This window comes from Octopus bimaculoides, chromosome 9 (assembly GCF_046866305.1).
Source record: "Octopus bimaculoides isolate indiv1 chromosome 9, ASM4686630v1, whole genome shotgun sequence".
NCBI lineage: Eukaryota > Metazoa > Mollusca > Cephalopoda > Octopoda > Octopodidae > Octopus > Octopus bimaculoides.
The window spans coordinates 1,134,089-1,154,036 of record NC_142936.1 but is presented as its reverse complement, the minus strand read 5'-3'; the positions used below and the strand labels follow the sequence as shown (position 1 = coordinate 1,154,036).

At 39.4% G+C, this 19,948-nt stretch overlaps 1 protein-coding gene across 1 annotated transcript; it reads left to right on the top strand.

Annotated features, from left to right (window-relative positions):
- The first annotated feature begins 5,054 nt into the window (after positions 1–5,054).
- Positions 5,055–19,857, top strand: LOC106871328 (secernin-1). Its single transcript, XM_014917724.2, has 6 exons — positions 5,055–5,209; positions 10,729–10,907; positions 14,183–14,370; positions 14,826–15,040; positions 16,315–16,515; positions 19,112–19,857. The coding sequence occupies exons 2-6, from the start codon at positions 10,752–10,754 to the stop codon at positions 19,627–19,629; spliced, it is 1,278 nt and encodes a 425-aa protein (XP_014773210.1). The 5' UTR covers positions 5,055–5,209; positions 10,729–10,751; the 3' UTR covers positions 19,630–19,857.
- Positions 19,858–19,948: the final 91 nt, after the last annotated feature.

The following is a 19,948-nucleotide window of genomic DNA, read 5'->3' as shown; positions in this document are numbered from 1 at the left end:
CCTCAGATTTGCGTTTGGTCGTACGGCTTTTGAATGTTGTTTTCACTGTCCATTTTTTCCTGTCTTGGTTTGTGTTTGCCACCTTGGAATCCTCTGTGTAGTGGGTTGATCCACTACTCAGGAAGAGACTATTCTAGAGTACGTTCTGTCTTATCTTCGAAACGTCTAGATAGAATAGAGACAGCTGATGAAGGGATATTCCAAGTGGCTTTCCGTTTTCCTATGTGTTCGTTCCGTTGTCTGTAGTTTATTGTTCTAACGTCCTGTACCCTGATATGCATATATATACACATGTAGATGTAAGTATGTACATATATGTGTGTATACATGTATATATATTCCTTGTATTATATATATATATATTTTGCGTGCCTGTGTGGAGGCGCAGGTGTGGCTGTGTGGTAAGAAGCTTGCTTCCCAACCACATAGTGCTGTGTTCAGTCCTACTGCGTTGCACTTTGAGCAAGTGTTTTCTATAACCTTTAAGTTTCCATCTACCAAATCCACTCACAAGGCTTTGGTACGCCCGAAGCTATAGTAGCAGACACTTACCCAAGAAGATGGAATGAACAGGCTTTAATTACAAAACACAATTGTTTCCGTGCAGTGGTAACAGCAGCTAGGTGCTGAGTTTCCCATCTTATACGTATCATTATATAAATATTACATAAATATGATTCAGTAGTAGCTCTGCACTCGCACGTCATCAGGTGAGTGACTTTGAAAGCACAAGCGAAACAACTGTAGGTGAATATATTAATTAGTAAATTAATTTCTATCCATTAGATCTCTCTGTTCTCTAACTCAATAATTAGTTTCCTTCACTAAAGCACCGGGCCGACCAATGCCTTGCCATTAGGTATGGTAGGCAGAAACTGCGTGGAAGCTTGTCGTGTATTGTGATGTGTGATGTGTGATGCAGGTGTGTGTGTGTGTGTGTGTGTGTGTGTGTGTGTGTGTGTGTGTTGATATTGGTTTCGGTTTTTTTCAACCACAAAATGGCCAAACCGCTAATTCTCACACCACCACCACCGTTTCTTAGGTGGTCTTCGGCTTGCTGGAAATAGCAGCCGAAATTCTCACAAATCACGCCTTGTTGCTTTAAAGAAAATATATATTAAACAGAGTAAGTGTTGCTGCAAAGACAGACAGAATGGTGATGGCTGGAAAGCCTTTCATCAGTCCTCTACTCGATCGGAGCTGATCACCCGTGTTTAAACCACTACCACGACGACGACGACGGCGTGTCAACGGCGGTATTTATTTGTGGATGATCAACTTGCTAGAAATAACAGCCAAATCCCTCCCTCAAATTTCGCCCAGCAGCTTTAAAAGAAGGGCGTGTCATGCTGGATAGTAGAGTCTAAGACAAAATATCTGGGATAATGGAATGGTCGTGGTTAGACTGTCTTTGATCACGGGATATGTTCGATCAGGGTCGTCAGGAGGCAAAACAACAATAATTGCGTCGACGACATCTATTCTTAACGAGCATTTTATAAGAAGAGAAGATAGTTTGCTTGTTGCAGCAACGAACTGTAACTCGGTGGCCGCTGCTAGTGTCAGCTTTACGTATCGCAACCCACACAATATCCAATAACCAATATATATCTGGTATGCGGCACCTCGTCACACCCCACCCATTATACGGCATTACAACAGCGCGCGCGCAGTCACACACACACACACACACACCTACCACTCACACATCTGTTAACCTACAGTCGCATCGGTTTTATGTACACACACACACACACACACACACACACACAACGCTGGTTTCAAATTTCGGGGGGAGGGGTAAAGTCGATTGCATCGACGCCCCTCCCCTCCCCCATCCTCCCTCTCCACCCCAGTGCTCAACTGGTGTTTATTTTTATCGACCCTGAAAGGATGACAGGTAAAGTTGACTTAAGCGGAATTTGAACTCAGAACGGAAAGACGAACGAAACGCTGCTGAGCGTTTTATCCGGCGTGCTCGCGATTCTGCCGGCTCTCGCCCGCTTTACACACAGTCAATACTGACATACACACAATAGAACGGTGGGTACGCGCGGACGCACACACATGCACACGCACAAACACATACACACACACACGTTAACAAACCAAGGAGAATATCGCGACGCAATATCTCGAATAGCTAGAAATAGCAGCCAAATCTCCCTCATAATGACTTCCGCCACAAGTCTGATCCTAAGTGACCTTCCACTGTAACAACAACAACAACAACAATAATCCATTGAAAATATTAAACAATTCAAATGAAATCAAGCTCAAACATCATCAAATTCCGCCACCACCACCACACAACTAACCCCCCCCCCCAGCCTCCCTCTCCCAGCTTCCCTCCCCACTCTCACCCCCAACAAGGGCACATTCTCTCATCCGCACACCTACAAAAAATATTTCACCTTAAATTAATCAATAAAAATAATCTCCTTTCATTTGTTTAAGTACTTTTTGTAATCGGTAGATTTTGCAGTCTTATGTACAATCGTACGTAAAACTAGAGATATATGTGTGTATATAAGGATTTACTTTTCCTAATGAGATAAAAAGAAAAAAAACCAAGGCTGTGTATAATATAGAACATTTATTAAATAGGTCTTACAGCTGTTTCCAGGATATTTATTATATTCCTTCATCGGAGACGGTGTGAGAGGACGGTTTAAGTAGTAATTAATTTAGATAAGATAGGAATTTAGATAAGATATATGTGTGTGTGTATATGTATGTACGTATGTATGCATGTGTGCGTGTGTTTTCTAAGTATATAGCATTGAAAATGACCCTGACTGGAAGCGCGTGAGAAAAGAGTTAAGAAAACGCAGACGACATTAGATGTATTCTTTGAAAAGCAGCCGATTTTCCAGGGAAAGCCAAAGCCTGACTCTCGCTCCAAACAAATCCTGTTTTATTTCTACTCTATTGTCTTTTAACTGATTAAACGATGGCCAAGCCTGTGTACATGTGATTAAAGTCGATTAATTTAACCTATTTAATAATTTCATTAGAACATTAGGTCTTAATTATGTTTTTATTTGATTTCTTCATAACCAGTTCACATTGTTAACATCCCGATGAGTTATATTAATTAAACTCATTAACTGTCTGCAGGGAGACACAAGTTTCTAGATATTTTTTCCAGTTATTTGCCAATTACCTTCAGCTGTGTTCGTATCACAATTAAAAAAGAACAACCCATCAAACTCATAACTCATAACATTGTCTAGACTCCAAAGCTATTTCGTTCATAGCTGCCGATTTATGAAATGATCGAGATTGCTAACGGGGCATGTATGTATGTATGTATGTTCTGTTTCTCTTTTCTTTCTTTATTTCTAGTACATTTTGATCGGCCACCATATTTGGTAGCAAGGTTGTGAAGGAAAGCGTCTTGTTTTGACCACCATCCTTTAAATCTTAAGAAAGTTTTACAGATTTTAAATTCTTATATGTCGTGATCATTTGGAGTGTATGATTTAAAGATTTGCGTTTTCTCTCCAAGATCCCAAGTTCGGCCGTACTGTGCTTTGTGAACGGACGGACGGACGGACGGACGGACGAACGGACGGACGGATGGAGGGAGGCATAACGCTAGATGTTGTTTTGCCCCGATCGTCATTTTTCCAATGGCCTGGACTTGTTTACTCACTGTTTTTTTCCATATGTTGGTGACAAATTTTGTCTCAGCGTGCAGTTGGGCGCAAATGCTACTGACAGCACCCAACGAAACAGAAATATATCTTGCATTCTCACCAGCTGCTGCTGGGACTATTTTCGTCTGCTTCTGATATATATTGTGTTTTTAAACACAGTACGTCCATAACAGATACTACCTCAGGACGAATAACCCAGTAGACTTACCTATCATAATGTATTTACATTAAGTATGGTACATAAATGGAGTCGTACATACATACAGACAGACAGGCAGACAGATAGACAGACAGGCAGGCAGGCAGGCAGACAGACAGACAGACAGACAGACAGACAGATAGACAGACAGACAGACAGACAGACAGATAGATAGATAGATAGATAGATAGATAGATAGATAGATAGATAGATAGATAGATAGTACTTATCATCATAGGTGCATTAGGCTATAAACCGGAAAATTTACACAAAATCTTAGAAATGATGGCGTTTTCAAAGAAAGAGCGAAAGAAACTGACGTGGATTCTCCAAATCCAATCTGTTAGTGGCACAGTGGGGATCTGCAAGACATTCCCAAAATTCTCCATCTGAGATTCTTATGTGAATAGATACACACATTTGGGTGTATGCCTCGACATTTCAACCAACACACCAACTCAATCGCATATTTACAAACGGCGAGAACTCTCTTAACTCTCTTAAGTTTTGTCGTTTTGTTAGCGACCGGCTTGAACCCTCTGGAGAAGAACTTCAATAAATCGCAAAGAAAAATCATGCATACACACACACACACACAAATACCTTCTGTGCTTTACAAATATTGTGTAACTGTGAGATGTTTTAAGTATTTTCGTCGTTTGGTAGATGCAATGATAGTTCTGAGAAAGTCTGCAAAACTGCCAGAAACAACACTAAAATCCAAACAGAAATTAATTTTGAATGTGGTTAATTGAAACTACACGAAAACCGAAATTAAATTTTCCGCCCATTTATTTTCCTGTTTCGTGATGTAGACATCACCAGGCGTTTCTTATAACAAACACAATGAGTGTTATGTGTTGTGAATATATTAATAAGTTAGTATAAAAATTAATATATATATATAAAATAAGTTTCGTTGGGGGGCAGCCCCCCATATACGTCGAGCTATTTCCATTTCCCTTAATTCCAACTCAGCCGTGCCCGTTCCTTTCGTTTTCTTTCCGATGACCGTTTGTTTACTTCTCCTACTCCTACTCCTCTTGCACTAAAAGCTTCTCCTACTCCTACTCCGATAATTGCTTCCCTTTCTCCTACTCTCACTCCTACTTCTTTTTAATATTTAAAAAAAATTGTTCTCTATCTCCCTCCCTCTCTCACTTATCTCGCTCCCTCTTCCTCTTCCCCCAACCACTTCTATCCCAGTCTCACCATCGTATTCCACGCCGTGTCAACGTTGTCAGGTGGTTGTTCCGTGTACCGTGCAAATATCCCATTCATTCATTCAAGTCAACCATTTCACTTCGTTGCCGACTATCTGTCCGACCGTCTCACTCTTCTTCTTAAGGTAAATCAATCACATTCGTCATGCTTCTAAATATAATTATCAACATTTTTAATCCCAGATAAACAAATCCAAAATGAATACCAATACAAGCACTGTTCGTCCACCAAACATTTTTTTTATTTCGTCTCTATCTATCTACCCATCTCTCTATCTTTCTACCTACCCATCTCTCTATCTACCTATCTTTCTATCTCTCTATCTTAGCATATATTTATTTCTCTTTTCTCTCTATATTTTCTGTCTATATTTTGTACTTCCAACTCTCTTTTTATCCATCTCTCTTTCCTTTTGACATATCAATCCAACCAGCTTTTTTACTGTCTTCCAACGGGTAGACAAACAACGAAAACTCTAGACTGTTGCTTGGCCTGCAAGAAATAGCAACCATATTTCCCTCAAATCACACCCTACCATGTTAAAAAATAAAGGTGGTGGGGGACACATTAGACATCGTAGAACTGAATATACAAAACGACAAGTTAGTCATGGTTGGAATGTATATGGTGATACTGTTAACGTATCTATCTACTTATCTATCTCTCTGTCCACATTCATTAAAGTATCCGACTATCATAAGACAACTATTCCAGAACATCCTACCTATCGGCTTCGTGCGTGTCCGTGTGCATATCTCTCTCCATATATATATAGTGACTTCCTTACATATACATACATACATATATATATATATACACACACCGCATGCACAAATATCTACGTATGCATGTTATATCTATATATGTATGTTTATGTAAATATACTTTTGGAATGAATTTCTGTATAGGATTCTGTTTGGGTGTTGATGTGTATTTCATGTATGTGTTTGTATATAAAACATCGTTCTGTAGGTAGGTGTGTACAAGGTATACTTACACACACTCCAATGGACGTGTTGTGCGTATAAGAATGTATATTTATGATAACATTACTTATAATTATTCGTCGCTGTATTAATTGTATTAATTTAATCCTCGTCATTGAAATTGACATTATACATTGTACACACATACACACACATAAATGTACAGTAACCAAAACGATAATTTGTTATGTATATCCGCATCAAACTATCGCAGAAATACGTACATTGGATGCGTGTGTTCTTCCTTCATCTCAGAATATATACGCACAGAGAAAGAGAGAGGCAGGTCGAAAGTTCGCAAATCGACCGTGCCCCGGTTTCTGATCGGTTCCTTTGCTTTGTGAGTGCTAAATATCTCACAAACACAATGAGATATTATGTATGAATGTAACGGAGATGACATAATTGGAGACGGGACCGGTAGAGAAGTAATTGACCTGAGTAGGTTTACGACTGTTGTTAATAGTGTTGTAGTCTAGGTCAGCCCTAATTCAGCTAATCTATCATCAAACACAATGCGCCTGGGACTACAATAACCAATGTGTCCTTTTTTAAAAGAGATAAATGAAAACTGAGGAAGATTTGGGTATTATTTTAGCAGATCGAACAACCACGCAGAAGCTTCCTCCTTTGTTCGCATTGTTGTTTAACCCTTGGTCAGACACCGAGCGCACAGTTTGTTGGGGGTTTTTTTTAAATCCAGGACGACATTGTTTTAATGCCTCCTTCATTTTTTTAAGGCGGAAGAGTGAGATTTGAGAGAGACCTAATAGTTATTTCAACTGGTTAGGGAGGTGCCCCCTACTTATCTCGCCTTCTGACGGTATGTAGACAAGCCGCATATATACATTTAAATCCTATATACACTCGCACGAGCGTACCAACAAGGAAGCTTCTACGAAGTTGATTTATTAAAAATAACAGCCAAATTTCCCCCAAATAATACCCTAATCCAACCATCTTAAAGAAAACACTGCAGAGATGAATTCTAGTTGCTACACTATGTCTTAAAGAAAACAACGGGTTAGTTTTTGACTGGTAATTATTTCGATAGTGGGTTTGATCGATCGACTTGGGGGCCGATGTCCCTTGAAGGTATTTAAAGAACGTTCCTAACACACATTTGTATACATACATTCCTAACGTATATTTTACTGAGGAAAATACTTATTCTACACTTCAGAATATTTTATTTTTTATTTTTTAAGGATTTACAATAAAGTTTGTGGGTTTATCTCCGTGTCGGATTAATGTTCGTATATTTGCGTGTGTGCTCCGTGTGCATTTTAGTGTCCATTAAACATACGAACACAAATCAATGAGTCTTGCCTTTCAACTTGGGCTGCAGTGATGATACGTAAAAGGTGACACACACACATATGCACATATCTATATATATTTACACACAACTATACACACGTCATTATGTCATACACAGACACAGCTGCGACTGTGTGTGTGTGTGTGTGTGTGTAATCGTTTTAACGTCCACCTTTTCATGTTTGTATGGATCAAATGGAATTTGTTGTGGAAGATTCTCAATGTACGGATGCCATTCCTGTCGCCTAGCTTCTGTTTCCAAATACGGTTATAGTTTCCCATGACCAGACATGCATTCACGAAAGTTTGGAAATGAAGGACACCGCCTGCATCATGATGACACTCCTTTACAACTATCAAGTGATGACAAGGCAAGGAGACAGTAACACACATACACACACACACACACACACAGAACAGGCTTATTTCTTTTCCGTCTGCCAAATCTCCTCACAAGGCATTCGTCAGTTTGGGGTTGTAAAAGAAAACGTTTGCCCAAGGTACCACCCAGAAGCATGTGGGTAGGAAACAAACCTCTTAACTAACACACCCACCCCTCCACTTGTGTGGGTATACACACGCCTGTGTATATATCATCATTTAACGTCCGTTTTTCCGTGCTGGCATGGGTTGTATGGGTTGACCAAGTGTGATGCGTCCAAGGACCACATCACACTCCAGTGTCTGCTTTAGCATGGTCTTCTAAAGCTGGACGATGCCCTTCCTAACGCCAGTCACCTTGCAGCATGGAATGGGTGCTTTCTTAGTGCCACTGGCACTAATGAATTTGCATGCAGCTTGTAAGAAAGTAAAACCTTGGAGGAGGTTGGGCAGCATTTATGAGAGGAGGGAAGGGCAAGCAAGTTCTTGTAAAGGAGAGCTGTATGGTTATTCCAGCAACACATCTGTTTGTTTATATTCCTTAGAGAGAGAGACAGACAGATATTGGAGGATTTCCACTTCATAATTCCTGTTCCTATTATCAGTAATCTGGAACTAAATCCCAGCCATTGCATTCCAATTCTTTTGGAGACGACATTACACTTCAGCAGCACCAGAGAGTAGTATTATAGCATTAGTTTCTCTCTGTTTCAATGAGAAGATTTCTCTTATTCACAGTCCAAAGACCATTTTGACATCCAACCTCACGGCTACGGGAATCCAGGCTAAAGTTGACCTACAAATTGACATTTTGCTTGAAGAAGAAAGGCAAAAAAATCTAAATAGTTACTTAGAATTACAAATCCATAGACATGCACAATCACACGTGTACAAGTGTGTGTGTGTGTGTGTGTATAATGTATGTTTGCATGTTTATATATAATATATGTGTATGTGTGTGTGTATATAAATGTGTATATTTGAATATATACATAATGAATGTGTGTGTGTATTTCTATATATATAAATGTTTCTTCATGTGTGTATATATTTGAATATGTGTGTGTGTGTATGAGTAAATGATACAAATGTATATGCATAAGTGTGTGTGTGTGTGTGTGTATTATGCATGTGTTTTGTGTTAAGCTTAGAAGCAATGCACATTAGCAGAATTTCCAATTCAAGTTGAATGGAACAAACCACTCCGAATCCTTGTCATAGCATCCATGTAGATGGAGTTAGGAACGGTGAGCTTGCACTGGCAAGGAGTTGTATAATGTTATAATAAAGAATTGAAACCAAGCAGGGATATTTTGGATGCATTTAAGACGCATGTTTCAGGTTGTTGCTCAATAGATGAAAAGGGAATTTCGTCTCTTACGCAAGATCTTTCTCAGTTAAAATATATCAAAATAGGAGCAAATTTGTGGAATTCACAGTCTATATATGGTCGGGACAGTTTAAATTGCTTACTAGATGAGGAGAGGACATGGCTAGGAGGGGGAGAATATTTATAGGGAGGAAATAGAAGAGAGGAGAGAGAGGGAGGGAAAAAAGAGAAAAGGGTGGCTAAATAAAAGAATAAATAAACAACTGTACTAAAGAACTCATTACTGAAAAGAATGAAAACAGAATAATAACAATAATAATAATAATAATAATAATCCTTTCTACTGTTGGCACAAGGCCTGAAATTTGGGGGAGGGAGATAGTCAATTACATTGACCCCAGTGCATAACTGGTACTTGATTTATTGACCCCCAAAAGGATGAAAGGCAAAGTCGACCTCGGCGGAATTTGAACCCAGAACGTAATGACAGACGAAACACCACTAAGCATTTTGCCCGGCTTCCTAACGATTCTGCCAGCTCACTGCCTTAATAATAATAATAATAATAATAATAATAATAATAATAATAATAATAATGATAATGATGATGATGATGATAATAATCCTTTCTACTAAAGGCACAAGGAAGGAAATATTGGAAATATGCTGTGCATGAGAAGACCCGGCAAGCTAAGTGAGACCAAAATCCAAGGATGTAGCCAGCCCACTTATGCATACCTTTCCTTCATTGGACACTAAACTCTGCTTGCGAGGACCTGTTGAGGCAAGTGAAATCGAAATCGAACTAAATTCGACGATTGGCCCCCATGCCAACGTCTCCTTCATTGGACACTAAACTCGGCTTGCGAAGACCTGTTGGGGCAAGCGAAATCGTGATGGCATCACCATTCAAGTGTGATTGTTACCAGCGTCGCCTTCCTGGCACGTGAAAAGTCATTTAAGTGAGATTGTTGCCAGTGCCACTGGACTGGCTCCTGTGCAGGTGGCACGTAAAAGCACCCACTACACTCTTGGAGTGGTTGGCATTAGGAAAGGCATCCAGCTGTAGAAACTCTGCCAAATCAGATTGGAGCCTGGTGCAGCCACCTGATTCACCAGTCCCCAGTCAAACCGTCCAACCCATGCCAGCATGGAAAGCGGACGTTAAACGATGATGATGATGATGATGATGATCTTCTATCTTGTTTCAGTGATTAGACTGTGGCCATGTTGGGGCACTGCCTTGAAGAATTCTTTAGTTCAATGAATCAATCCCAGGACTTAATTTTTTTTTAAAACCTGACTCTCATTCTATTTTACTGAACTGTTAAGTTATAGGGATGTAAACACACCAATACCAGTTGTCAAGCAATGGTGGGGTACACACACACACACACACACACACGCATGCACATATATATATGAGGCTATAGTAGAAGACACTTGCCCAAGGTACCACACAGTGGGACTGAACCCAGAATCATGTGGTTGGGAAGCGAGCTTCTTACCACAGACACAATATATTTTTCAATCCAAGTCCTCCATTAGTAGACAAAAGTACAATTATTTGCACTGATCATATTCCACCAGTGACTCTGTTCTGTAAGTTCTCGACTCTATTTCCAGGTATCATTCCATTCCCCTCAAAGATGACCGAGTGTGCTAGTTATGTATTTGTTGCGCAACCCCCAGTTACTGAAACGGGCAAAATGATTTTTGGGAAGAACTCTAATCGTCCTGAACATGAAGTACAAGAAGTCATCTATGTTCCAGCCAAAGAACATAAAACAGGAGAGAAACTGAGGGTAAGTCAAAGAAAAATGGTTTCTGTCTCTGGGTGTGTGTGTGTGCGTGCATATAGGTTTATGTGTGTTTGTATGTATGTAGTGGTGAGCACTGTATGAGTCATATACAAGGATGCTGTCAGCAGGGTGAAAGTTGGCAACAAGTAGTGAATTCAAGGTAGGAGTTCACCAAGGATCCGTTCTCGGCCCCATCTTGTTCATCATAGTTCTCCAGGCTATAGCAGAGGAATTTAAAATAAGCTGCCCTTGGGAACTCCTCTGTGCTGATGACCTTGTTCTTATAGCTGAATCACTACCAGAACTAGAGAAGAAATTTCAGGTGTGGAAGCAAGGTCTAGAATGAAAGGGATTAGAGTTAATTTAGCAAAGACCAAAGTCTTAGTAAGTAGGAAAAAAGACAAATTACAAATCCCTTCAGGCGGATGGCCCTGCTTGATATGTAGAAAAGATGTAGGTAGGAACTGCATAAGATGCACCTTGTGTAAGCTTTGGACACATAAAGAGGTGCAGAAATATTAGAGGAAAGTTAACAGGGAAAATAGTCTTTGTGTGTGGCAGGTGAATAGATACAATAAACATTAAAAGTGTAGAGAAAATAGATTTTGTCAAATACCCAGAGGGATACCAAGTAGTAAATAGCTTCAGTTACTTTAGGGATCAAGTCATCAGTGGAGGTGGATGCTCTGAGAATAAGAATGGGTTGGGTAAAGTTCAGAGAGCTTCTGCTTTTGTTGGTAACAAAGGGCCTTTCCCTCAGAGTGAAAGGCAGATTGTATGCTGCCTGTGTGGGAACATCCATGCCACATGGCAGTGAAACATGTGCTGTGACTGCAGAGGACATGCAAAGGCTTGAAAGAAATGAAGGTAGCATGTTCTGTTGGATGTGCATGTATGACGGTGTCTTTAGAGGAAAATTGTGAATAAGAAGCATCAGATGTGGTGTGCAAGAGAGATCACTGTGCTAATATGGTCATGGGATGCATATGGCCGAGGACACTGTAGGCATCAGGAACATTTGTTAGTTTGTTTTTTTTTTCTTTTTCAGAGTTCGTTATGTTTAACTAAGTGAGTCATTCCAGTCTGTTGGGGTCCATCATCATCATCATCATCATCGTTTAACGTCTGCTTTCCATGCTGGCATGGGTTGGACGATTTGACTGAGGACTGGTGAAACCGGATGACAACACCAGGCTCCAATCTAATTTGGCAGAGTTTCTACAGCTGGATGCCCTTCCTAACGCCAACCACTCCGAGAGTGTAGTGGGTGCTTTTACGTGTCACCTGCACGAGGGCCAGTCAGGCGGTACTGGCAACGGCCACGCTCAAAATGGTGTCTTTTATGTGCCACCCGCACAAGAGCCAGTCTAGTGGCACTGGCAACGATCTCGCTCGAAAATCCTATGAAGGCCAGTCAGGCGGTACTGGCAACAGCCACGCTCAAAATGGTGCATCCCATGTGCCACCCGCACAAGAGCCAGTCCAGGGGCACTGGCAACGATCTCACTTGGCTTGCCGGGTCTTCTCACGCACAGCACATTTCCAAAGGTCTCGGTCAGTAGTCATCGCCTCGGAGAGGCCCAATGTTCGAAGGTCTTGCCTCACGACCTCAGCCCAGGTCTTCCTGGGCCTACCTCTTCCACGGGTTCCCTCAACTGTTAGGGTGTGGCACTTTTTCACGCAGCTATCCTCATCCATTCTCACCACATGTCCATACCAGCGCAATCGTCTCTCTTGCACACCACAACTGATGCTTCTTATGTTCAGCTTTTCTCTCAAGATACTTACTCTCTGACGGGTATGCACACTGACATTACACATCCAGCGGAGCATACTGGCTTCATTCCTTGCGAGCTTACGCATGTCCTCAGCAGTCACAGCCCATGTTTCACTGCCATGTAGCATGGCTGTTCGTACACATGCGTCATACAGTCTACCTTTTACTCTGAGTGAGAGTCCCTTTGTCGCCAGCTCTCTAAACTTTGCCCAGGCTATTCTTATTCTAGCAGCTATACTTTCAGCGCACCCACCCCCACTACTAACTTGGTCACCCAGATAGCGGAAGCTATCGACTACCTCTAGTTTTTCTCCCTGGAATGAGATAGAAGTTGTTTCCTGTTTGTTTACAGTGTTTATTGCACCTGAACATCTGCCACATACAAAAACTAACTTCGTAGTTAATCTGCCTTTGATGTTGCTGCACCTCTTATGTGTCCATAGCTTGCACCGGGTACATCTTATAGAGTTACTACCTACTCCTTTTCTACATACCGAGCAGGGCCATCTACCTGAAGGGGTTTGTGTTTTATCTACCTTCCTACTTATTAGGATTTTGGTTTTTGCTAGGTTGACTCTAAGGCCCTTCGATTCTAGTCCTTGCTTCCACACCTGAAACTTCTCCTCTAGTTCTGATAGTGACTCTGCAATTAGTGCATGGTCATCAGCATAGAGGAGCTCCCAGGGGCAACCTGTCTTGAATTCCTCTGTGATCGCCTGAAGGACTATTTACAATTATGAGACACAGAAAGTGCATTGACCATAGACAAAAACACAGTACTTGACACAGAAATCAAATTGCTGATTTAGGTGGTTTTATTGATTCAATGAGTCTAAACCTCTCCATATAATAATCTGCCATTTCAGTATATTATCTCCCTACTTGACTGGATCACTTCAACTCATGTGAAGAGTTCACTGGGCATATCATAGAATAAATAGTGAGTCTTTTAAAATAGTTTTCTTTTTTTACATGAGACTTTTGAAGGGAAAAAATAATACAATCTAAATTTTTGATTTGTCAAATGAATACTTTCAAAATGTAGAGGTATAAAGTTATCTAAAGAAACTATTGATGAGGTCTAGCTGTCAGTATATCCATCCATCCATTTGCTCTGCCAACTATTCCTGGGAGAGTTGTGGAGATAGTCTTCAGGCACCTCCTCCTCCATAGGAAGCCTGTTGGATGGAGTGTGTCTGTAAATGAAGAAGCCAGCCTTCTCAAACACAGACACAGTGGGTCATGCCGAGACTGGCCAAGGGCTACATGAAGCGTAACAGTATTAGTTGAATATTCTGGCACACAACAATTCAGTAAGGCAGTCGTTTAAATTAAGATAAAAACTGGAATCTTCATTTCTGAAACTGATGGCGTAACCATTTACTTTCTGTGTGTGCTACCATTTATTTGTGAGTGGCAGAGAATTGTTTTTATGGATCTGTTAAATCCCCGTCACGCATCTTACAGAACCTTGTAATTTTGCTCTCAACTTTACTTTTAGTGCAGCCTTATAGAGATTGACCAGTCCCCGCACACAAACGGTGTGGTACTGAGCAAAGCAGCATGGATGTGGGGGGCTGAGATGGGAGCTAATGAATATGGAGTATGTATTGGCAGTTCCATAGTCTACAGCAGACTGGAAGAGAAACTGGGCGAAGAGGAAAAGTTGCTGGCAGCTGATTTACTCAGGTCAGTTTTATTATTGTTGTATTCCTCTGTGTTATCATCAGTGTCAGCAATTCTTGCTGTCTATGTCAGCAGTTGTTGCTGTCAGTGTCAATAATTATTGCTGTCTGTATCAGCAATTTTTGCTGTCAGTGTCAGCAGTTGTTGCTGTCAGTGTCAGCAGTTGTTGCTATCAATCTCAACATTGTTTCCATTGCTTCAACCTCGTTATCATTTTTATCCTCATCATTATTTAATATTTTCTATCCTCACTAACCCCATTATCATCATCTTCATTACCATTGTGATCATCTCCATCACATAATTAATAATGTTGGGAAAGCATGAAGACCACCACCTCAGTTTTATCCTGTTTAAGAAAATATAAAGAAATCCTTCTCCAAACAATCACCTTCAATCTCATTTTCATCTTTTTCTTCTTTTTTCTGATGTTTAATGATTGATTTCATTTCTCTTAGGTTGACATTAGAACGCAGCAAATGTTCTCGTGAAGCTGTCGATGTCCTTACATCTCTGCTGACCACACATGGTCAAAGTGGTCCCTACAGTGAAATACCTACCTTCACACATTCCTGTAAACACTGCTATAGTTTCCTCATAACAGATGGTTCTGAAGTTTGGGTGGTTGAGACGGTTGGAAATGGTTCTTTCTGGGCAGCTGCAAAAGTCACAGGTAAGATGAGGTTCCAGTCACCCGAACACTGTCAATAAATTCCAAAACATGGGTCGGAATGGATTTGCTCACCTTGGCTTTGTTGATGGGAAACTCATTTAGCTTGCATTTCATTTTGGTTTCTATTGCTGGATGTCCTTCTTAGCATTAATCAGAATGTACTGATTGCCTGTATTCTTGTACCACCAGCATTACAGAGGCGTCACATCTTTCTGTTTGTCCTCCAGAACTGACCACACCACAAGAGCAGAGTAAATGTTGCTGTTTATGTTGTTGAAGTCTGACTGAAGTTTAATCATCTTATGACTCACCTTGGTGTCTTTAACTACTGTTTCTATCCATTTCTCTAATAGTATACCAACTCCACTTATTCCATCCTGAAGAATTTATATCTATGTTCCTTGTCTTTGATTAGTTTCACTAAATTGGACACAGAACGCATCCACTTGCCTGCATCTCCACAATTTCACCTTTATTAAATGTGTGTGTTACATATCTGTTAGAATTACCTTTATTAAATTTAGATATATGTTAAATATCTGTTAGTCACCATTATTGATATACTTATATTTTCATGTGTGTTAGATTTGACTGTTATATCTTGTAGATTGAGTGACCTTGTGAAGGCTCCCTCATTAACTCAAGCCTATACATGGTTACTTACCTTGCTAAAAATAGCAGCCAGATTTCCCTCTGATTACATCTTGAAAAAGATCAGAAAATCACCTCCTGGAACTCTATTGATTACAGGTCTTTTTGATCTGTATTAACCTTGTGCTAAACAACAACAGCAGTAGCAACAAGATGCTCCAATAAAATGGTTCTTATTTACATTGAAAATGGCTTAACCCCCGTGAGGATTAATTTTTTCTTGGCTATGGACACAACATTAATACTATTGACGGATTTTTCAAGTGTTCAATACTGTACTGATACTGTCAGAAATCACTTAATGCTTTTTCTATTTTGTCAGCTGGGACCATGGGGCAGACTGACAAGCCCTTTAAAGATGTTTGCTTGCTGTGGTGATTGAAGCAGGGCCCTTCACCAAATTTAGAAAACTATTTCATTAAGTGTTATGACACATTTCGTTCTTTGTCTTTTGAATAAAGTCAATCCATGTATATGAAATGATATCAATAGGAAAAAAAATAAAGGCAATCAGCAAAATAGCAATTTAATTTTATATCAAATTCTGTTGATAATATAATGAGTTTTTTTCTTTTTTAGAAATGTCCAACATTTTATTCTTTTTTCTCTTTTTACCATTTCAGCTGGATTGTATAGTATACATGGCCACCTCACCATCTCTGATAACTTCTCTCTCTCATCAGAGAATCTAATTGCTAAAGTTAGTGAAGCAGGACTTTACCAAGAATCTGATGGACCATTTAATTTTGCAAAAGTATTTACACCTGATAATGCACCTGCAATTGATGCAGAAATTTCTAAAACAGAGGAACTGCTCGTTGCAGGTAGGAAACTAATATTTATTTATTTATTTATTAAATGGATGGTATTCTTCACAATTTCTATCTATTTCACATTTCCTACAAGATTCTATAAGTATTAGGGGTACCAAAAAGTAATGTCATATTTTCATGTAAACAGTTCAACATCATAACACAAATAGTTTACAAGCCAATCAAAGGTGTCCTTGTAATCATCCAATCAGCATAGAGTTTATAACCAAATGTCAATGTAGACACATGCTGTGTGTGTGTGTGTATGTTTTATATGAAACAGGCCATGGAAGACAAGGTCTAGTTCGTTGCATATTTGGTATTGCATGCTTTGAGAATTTCCTAAGGATAACTATGCAATGCATACCAGGACAAAACATATGTTCCGTATATATAACCTGATGGTGTGAGTTTTCAGAAATGCCAAAGGTGGTTTGATAAATTTAAAAGAGAAAAAAACAGTGGTTTTGATCTTTTGGATGAATATCGATCAAGGAGATCAACTGTTCTCAATAATGACACATCAAAGCATCGGGGAATTATTCCAGAGGTTTAATAAGACTTGGTCTGCTATGCAAGATCATCTCAAGCAGATTTGAAAAATTGTTTAGAGAAGGGAAGTGGGTACCTCAGGAGCTGTCCCCTGAGAACATAGCAATGCGTTCAACAAGATAACCCAAGGAATAATAGATTCCTTAGGCTGAGAAACTCTACCTCACTCCTCTCCAAACTTAGCACCGTTAGGTTTTTGCTTATTTCTGTTGTTTGAACACTTTACCGGTGGAGAAAAAAAACATTCAGAAGCAGGGATTTTATTTACAAACAAAACTTTTTCTGATTTCACTTATTTGTGTGTTTCTGTGTGGATTTATGTATATAAATGGCTTTTCAATAACCTCCACCACTTGGCCGTTTCCTGCCTGCATTTATTTATTGTTTTTCTCTATGCTGCAAACATTGGTTTACCTGCAAATATTTTTACAATGAACATCATTCATTTCTCTCAAGAAATTTAACTGAAACACTGAAAATTTAACAAATCTGATCCTTCCTGAATCTCAAGGACTCACAGAGCTGCTCTTTATTTTTGGTGGCAGTTCTTCAACAGTCTTTCCTGGTCATCATTTTCGCAGTGTTGTCAATGTTTGGTAATAATAAGTACCACTGTGAGGAGAAATTCAATCACTGAGAATTATGTCTTGTAACACAACATAATGCTGGTCACTGGTCAATGCCAGACTTTAATTGCATTTGACGAATTTGTGTAAATCAGGATTTTATGTTCAAACGAGGACTTCAACTCCTGCTTTTTTCTATTTCCACAATTGAGAGTCATTAAATTTCATTAATATACTATGTTTGTTTAATTACATTAATTCTGGATCTATATAAGACATCAATAGTTTTACTTTTACATTTGACGGATATTTGTCCTCATCTTGTTTGTTGTTAACACAGCGTTTTGGCTGATATACCCTCCAGCCTTCATCAGGTGTCTTGGGGAAATTTCGAACTTGGGTTCTCATTCCTAAGGTATTTTTCGATATTATTATTATTATTCAGGTCACTGCCTGGAATTAAACTCGGAATCTTGGGGGTTAGTAGCCTGTACTCTTAACCACAACACCATATGCCCGTGGGCAATTATGGAGTGAATTTTTTAGGGCTCATAAATCTAATATTTTCATATCCTTCCTTAATACCAGTTCCCATATGCTACTCATGTCTGCACTCTGTCTGCTTAAGAGGTTGTTGTGTCCTAGCATACGTACTGCTTCTTTTAGTTTTCATTTTTTCCAGTGGTGTTCTGTCTATTATTTCAACTTCATCCCACAGGGGGAGGTGGTCTCCATTTTTCCATGCATGGTCAGCTATACCCGATTTATCAATATCTCCTCGTGTCACAGCTTTGCGATGTTCATCTACACTTATGTTTCACCTTTGTATACAAAGGCAAAACATGCCACCCCCTCAAAATAAGGATAGAGGAACATTTCAAAGCTGTGACACAAGGAGATATTGATAAATCGGGTATAGCTGACCATGCATGGAAAAATGGAGACCACCTCCCCCTGTGGGATGAAGTTAAAAAAAATGACAGAGAACACCATTGGAAAATACGAAAACTAAAAGAAGCAGCACATATGCTAGGACATAATAACTTCCTAAGCAGATCGAGTGCAGATACGAGCAGTATATAGGAACCAGTATTAAAGAAGGATAGGAAAATATTAGATTTATGAGCCCTAAAAAAATTCACTCCATAATTGCCCACGGGTATATGGTGTAGTGGTTAAGAGCACAGGCTACTAACCCCCAAGATTCCGAGTTTAATTCCATAAATAATAATAATAATAATATCGAAAAATACCTTAGGAATGAGAACCCAGGTGTGAAATTTCCCCAAGACACCTGATGAAGGCTGGTGGGTATATCAGCCAAAAAGTTTGTGTTAACAACAAATATCTGTCAAATGTAAATAATGTACATAATTCCTCATCTCTTAAATATAGAACTGTAGTTTTAATTTTGCTTAGATTACATTTTTTTTTTTTTTCATAATCATTTTGTAATAAAAAAAATCTTTCAATTTATTTTCTCCTTTCAGAACCCTTAAATCCTCGAAATTCTTTCAAGCATCTTCGAAAAGATGCCATTGGCATCAATATATCAAGAGACCAATTTGTCACAGCCAGCAGCCAAATATCTCTGCTTTGTCCACAAGAAGGGGCCAGTAGTTTCAGTGGCTCCTGCCACTGGTTTACTGCCACACCAAACCCAAAGACAAGTATTTTCAAACCATTTATGTTTTCTTCTGAAATCCAGGAAGTGGATCTCCCCAGTATATCTCCGTCTTATGGGGACGATGATCCTGCTCATCAGAAACCCCGTTTCCAGAAAGAAGTTGATCGTAAACACAAACTTTATAAAAGTCACATGAAACTGAAATCTTTGCTTGCAAGTGGGGGTCCACTGGCAGCGCAAAAGACAGACATGCTTCAAATGTTAGAAGAAACATGCCTTCAAGACATGGAGGACACATTGAACCAATTCCATGATTTAAACCCCAAAAAACTTGCAAGTGCTTTCTCTCATGTTGCACAGCTTGAGATGAATTTCCTTTAGAAAGAAAAAGAATTTTTAAATGAAGAAAAAAAAAAAAAAGAATCTGGTAATGCTGTCTGTCGATGTAATTGCTGATAATGGACCAAATAATAGAATTAAAATGTTAACTTGTTAAAAATCATGTGACCATCTTTGATGATGGAGCTATGGAGTGCTTTCCCAAAATATTTTAGCATCTCTACCTGTTTTTAGTGGCTGTGAATTAAACAAGCAAAGATATTTGAAACAGTTTGGCTTTTTTGAAAAAAAAAAATGTATTTGAACATATGAAAGTGATGGTAATAATCTGTGGCTATGTTGCGTGTGTGTGTGTGTGTGT

Bases quoted from the DNA above. Each gene is read 5' to 3' on its own strand.
- LOC106871328 (XM_014917724.2), top strand. From the start codon at position 10,752: ATGACCGAGTGTGCTAGTTATGTATTTGTTGCGCAACCCCCAGTTACT. The intron at 14,371-14,825 runs GTCAGTTTTATT...CATTTCTCTTAG, and splicing joins CTGGCAGCTGATTTACTCAG to GTTGACATTAGAACGCAGCA. The intron at 16,516-19,111 runs GTAGGAAACTAA...TTCTCCTTTCAG, and splicing joins AGAGGAACTGCTCGTTGCAG to AACCCTTAAATCCTCGAAAT.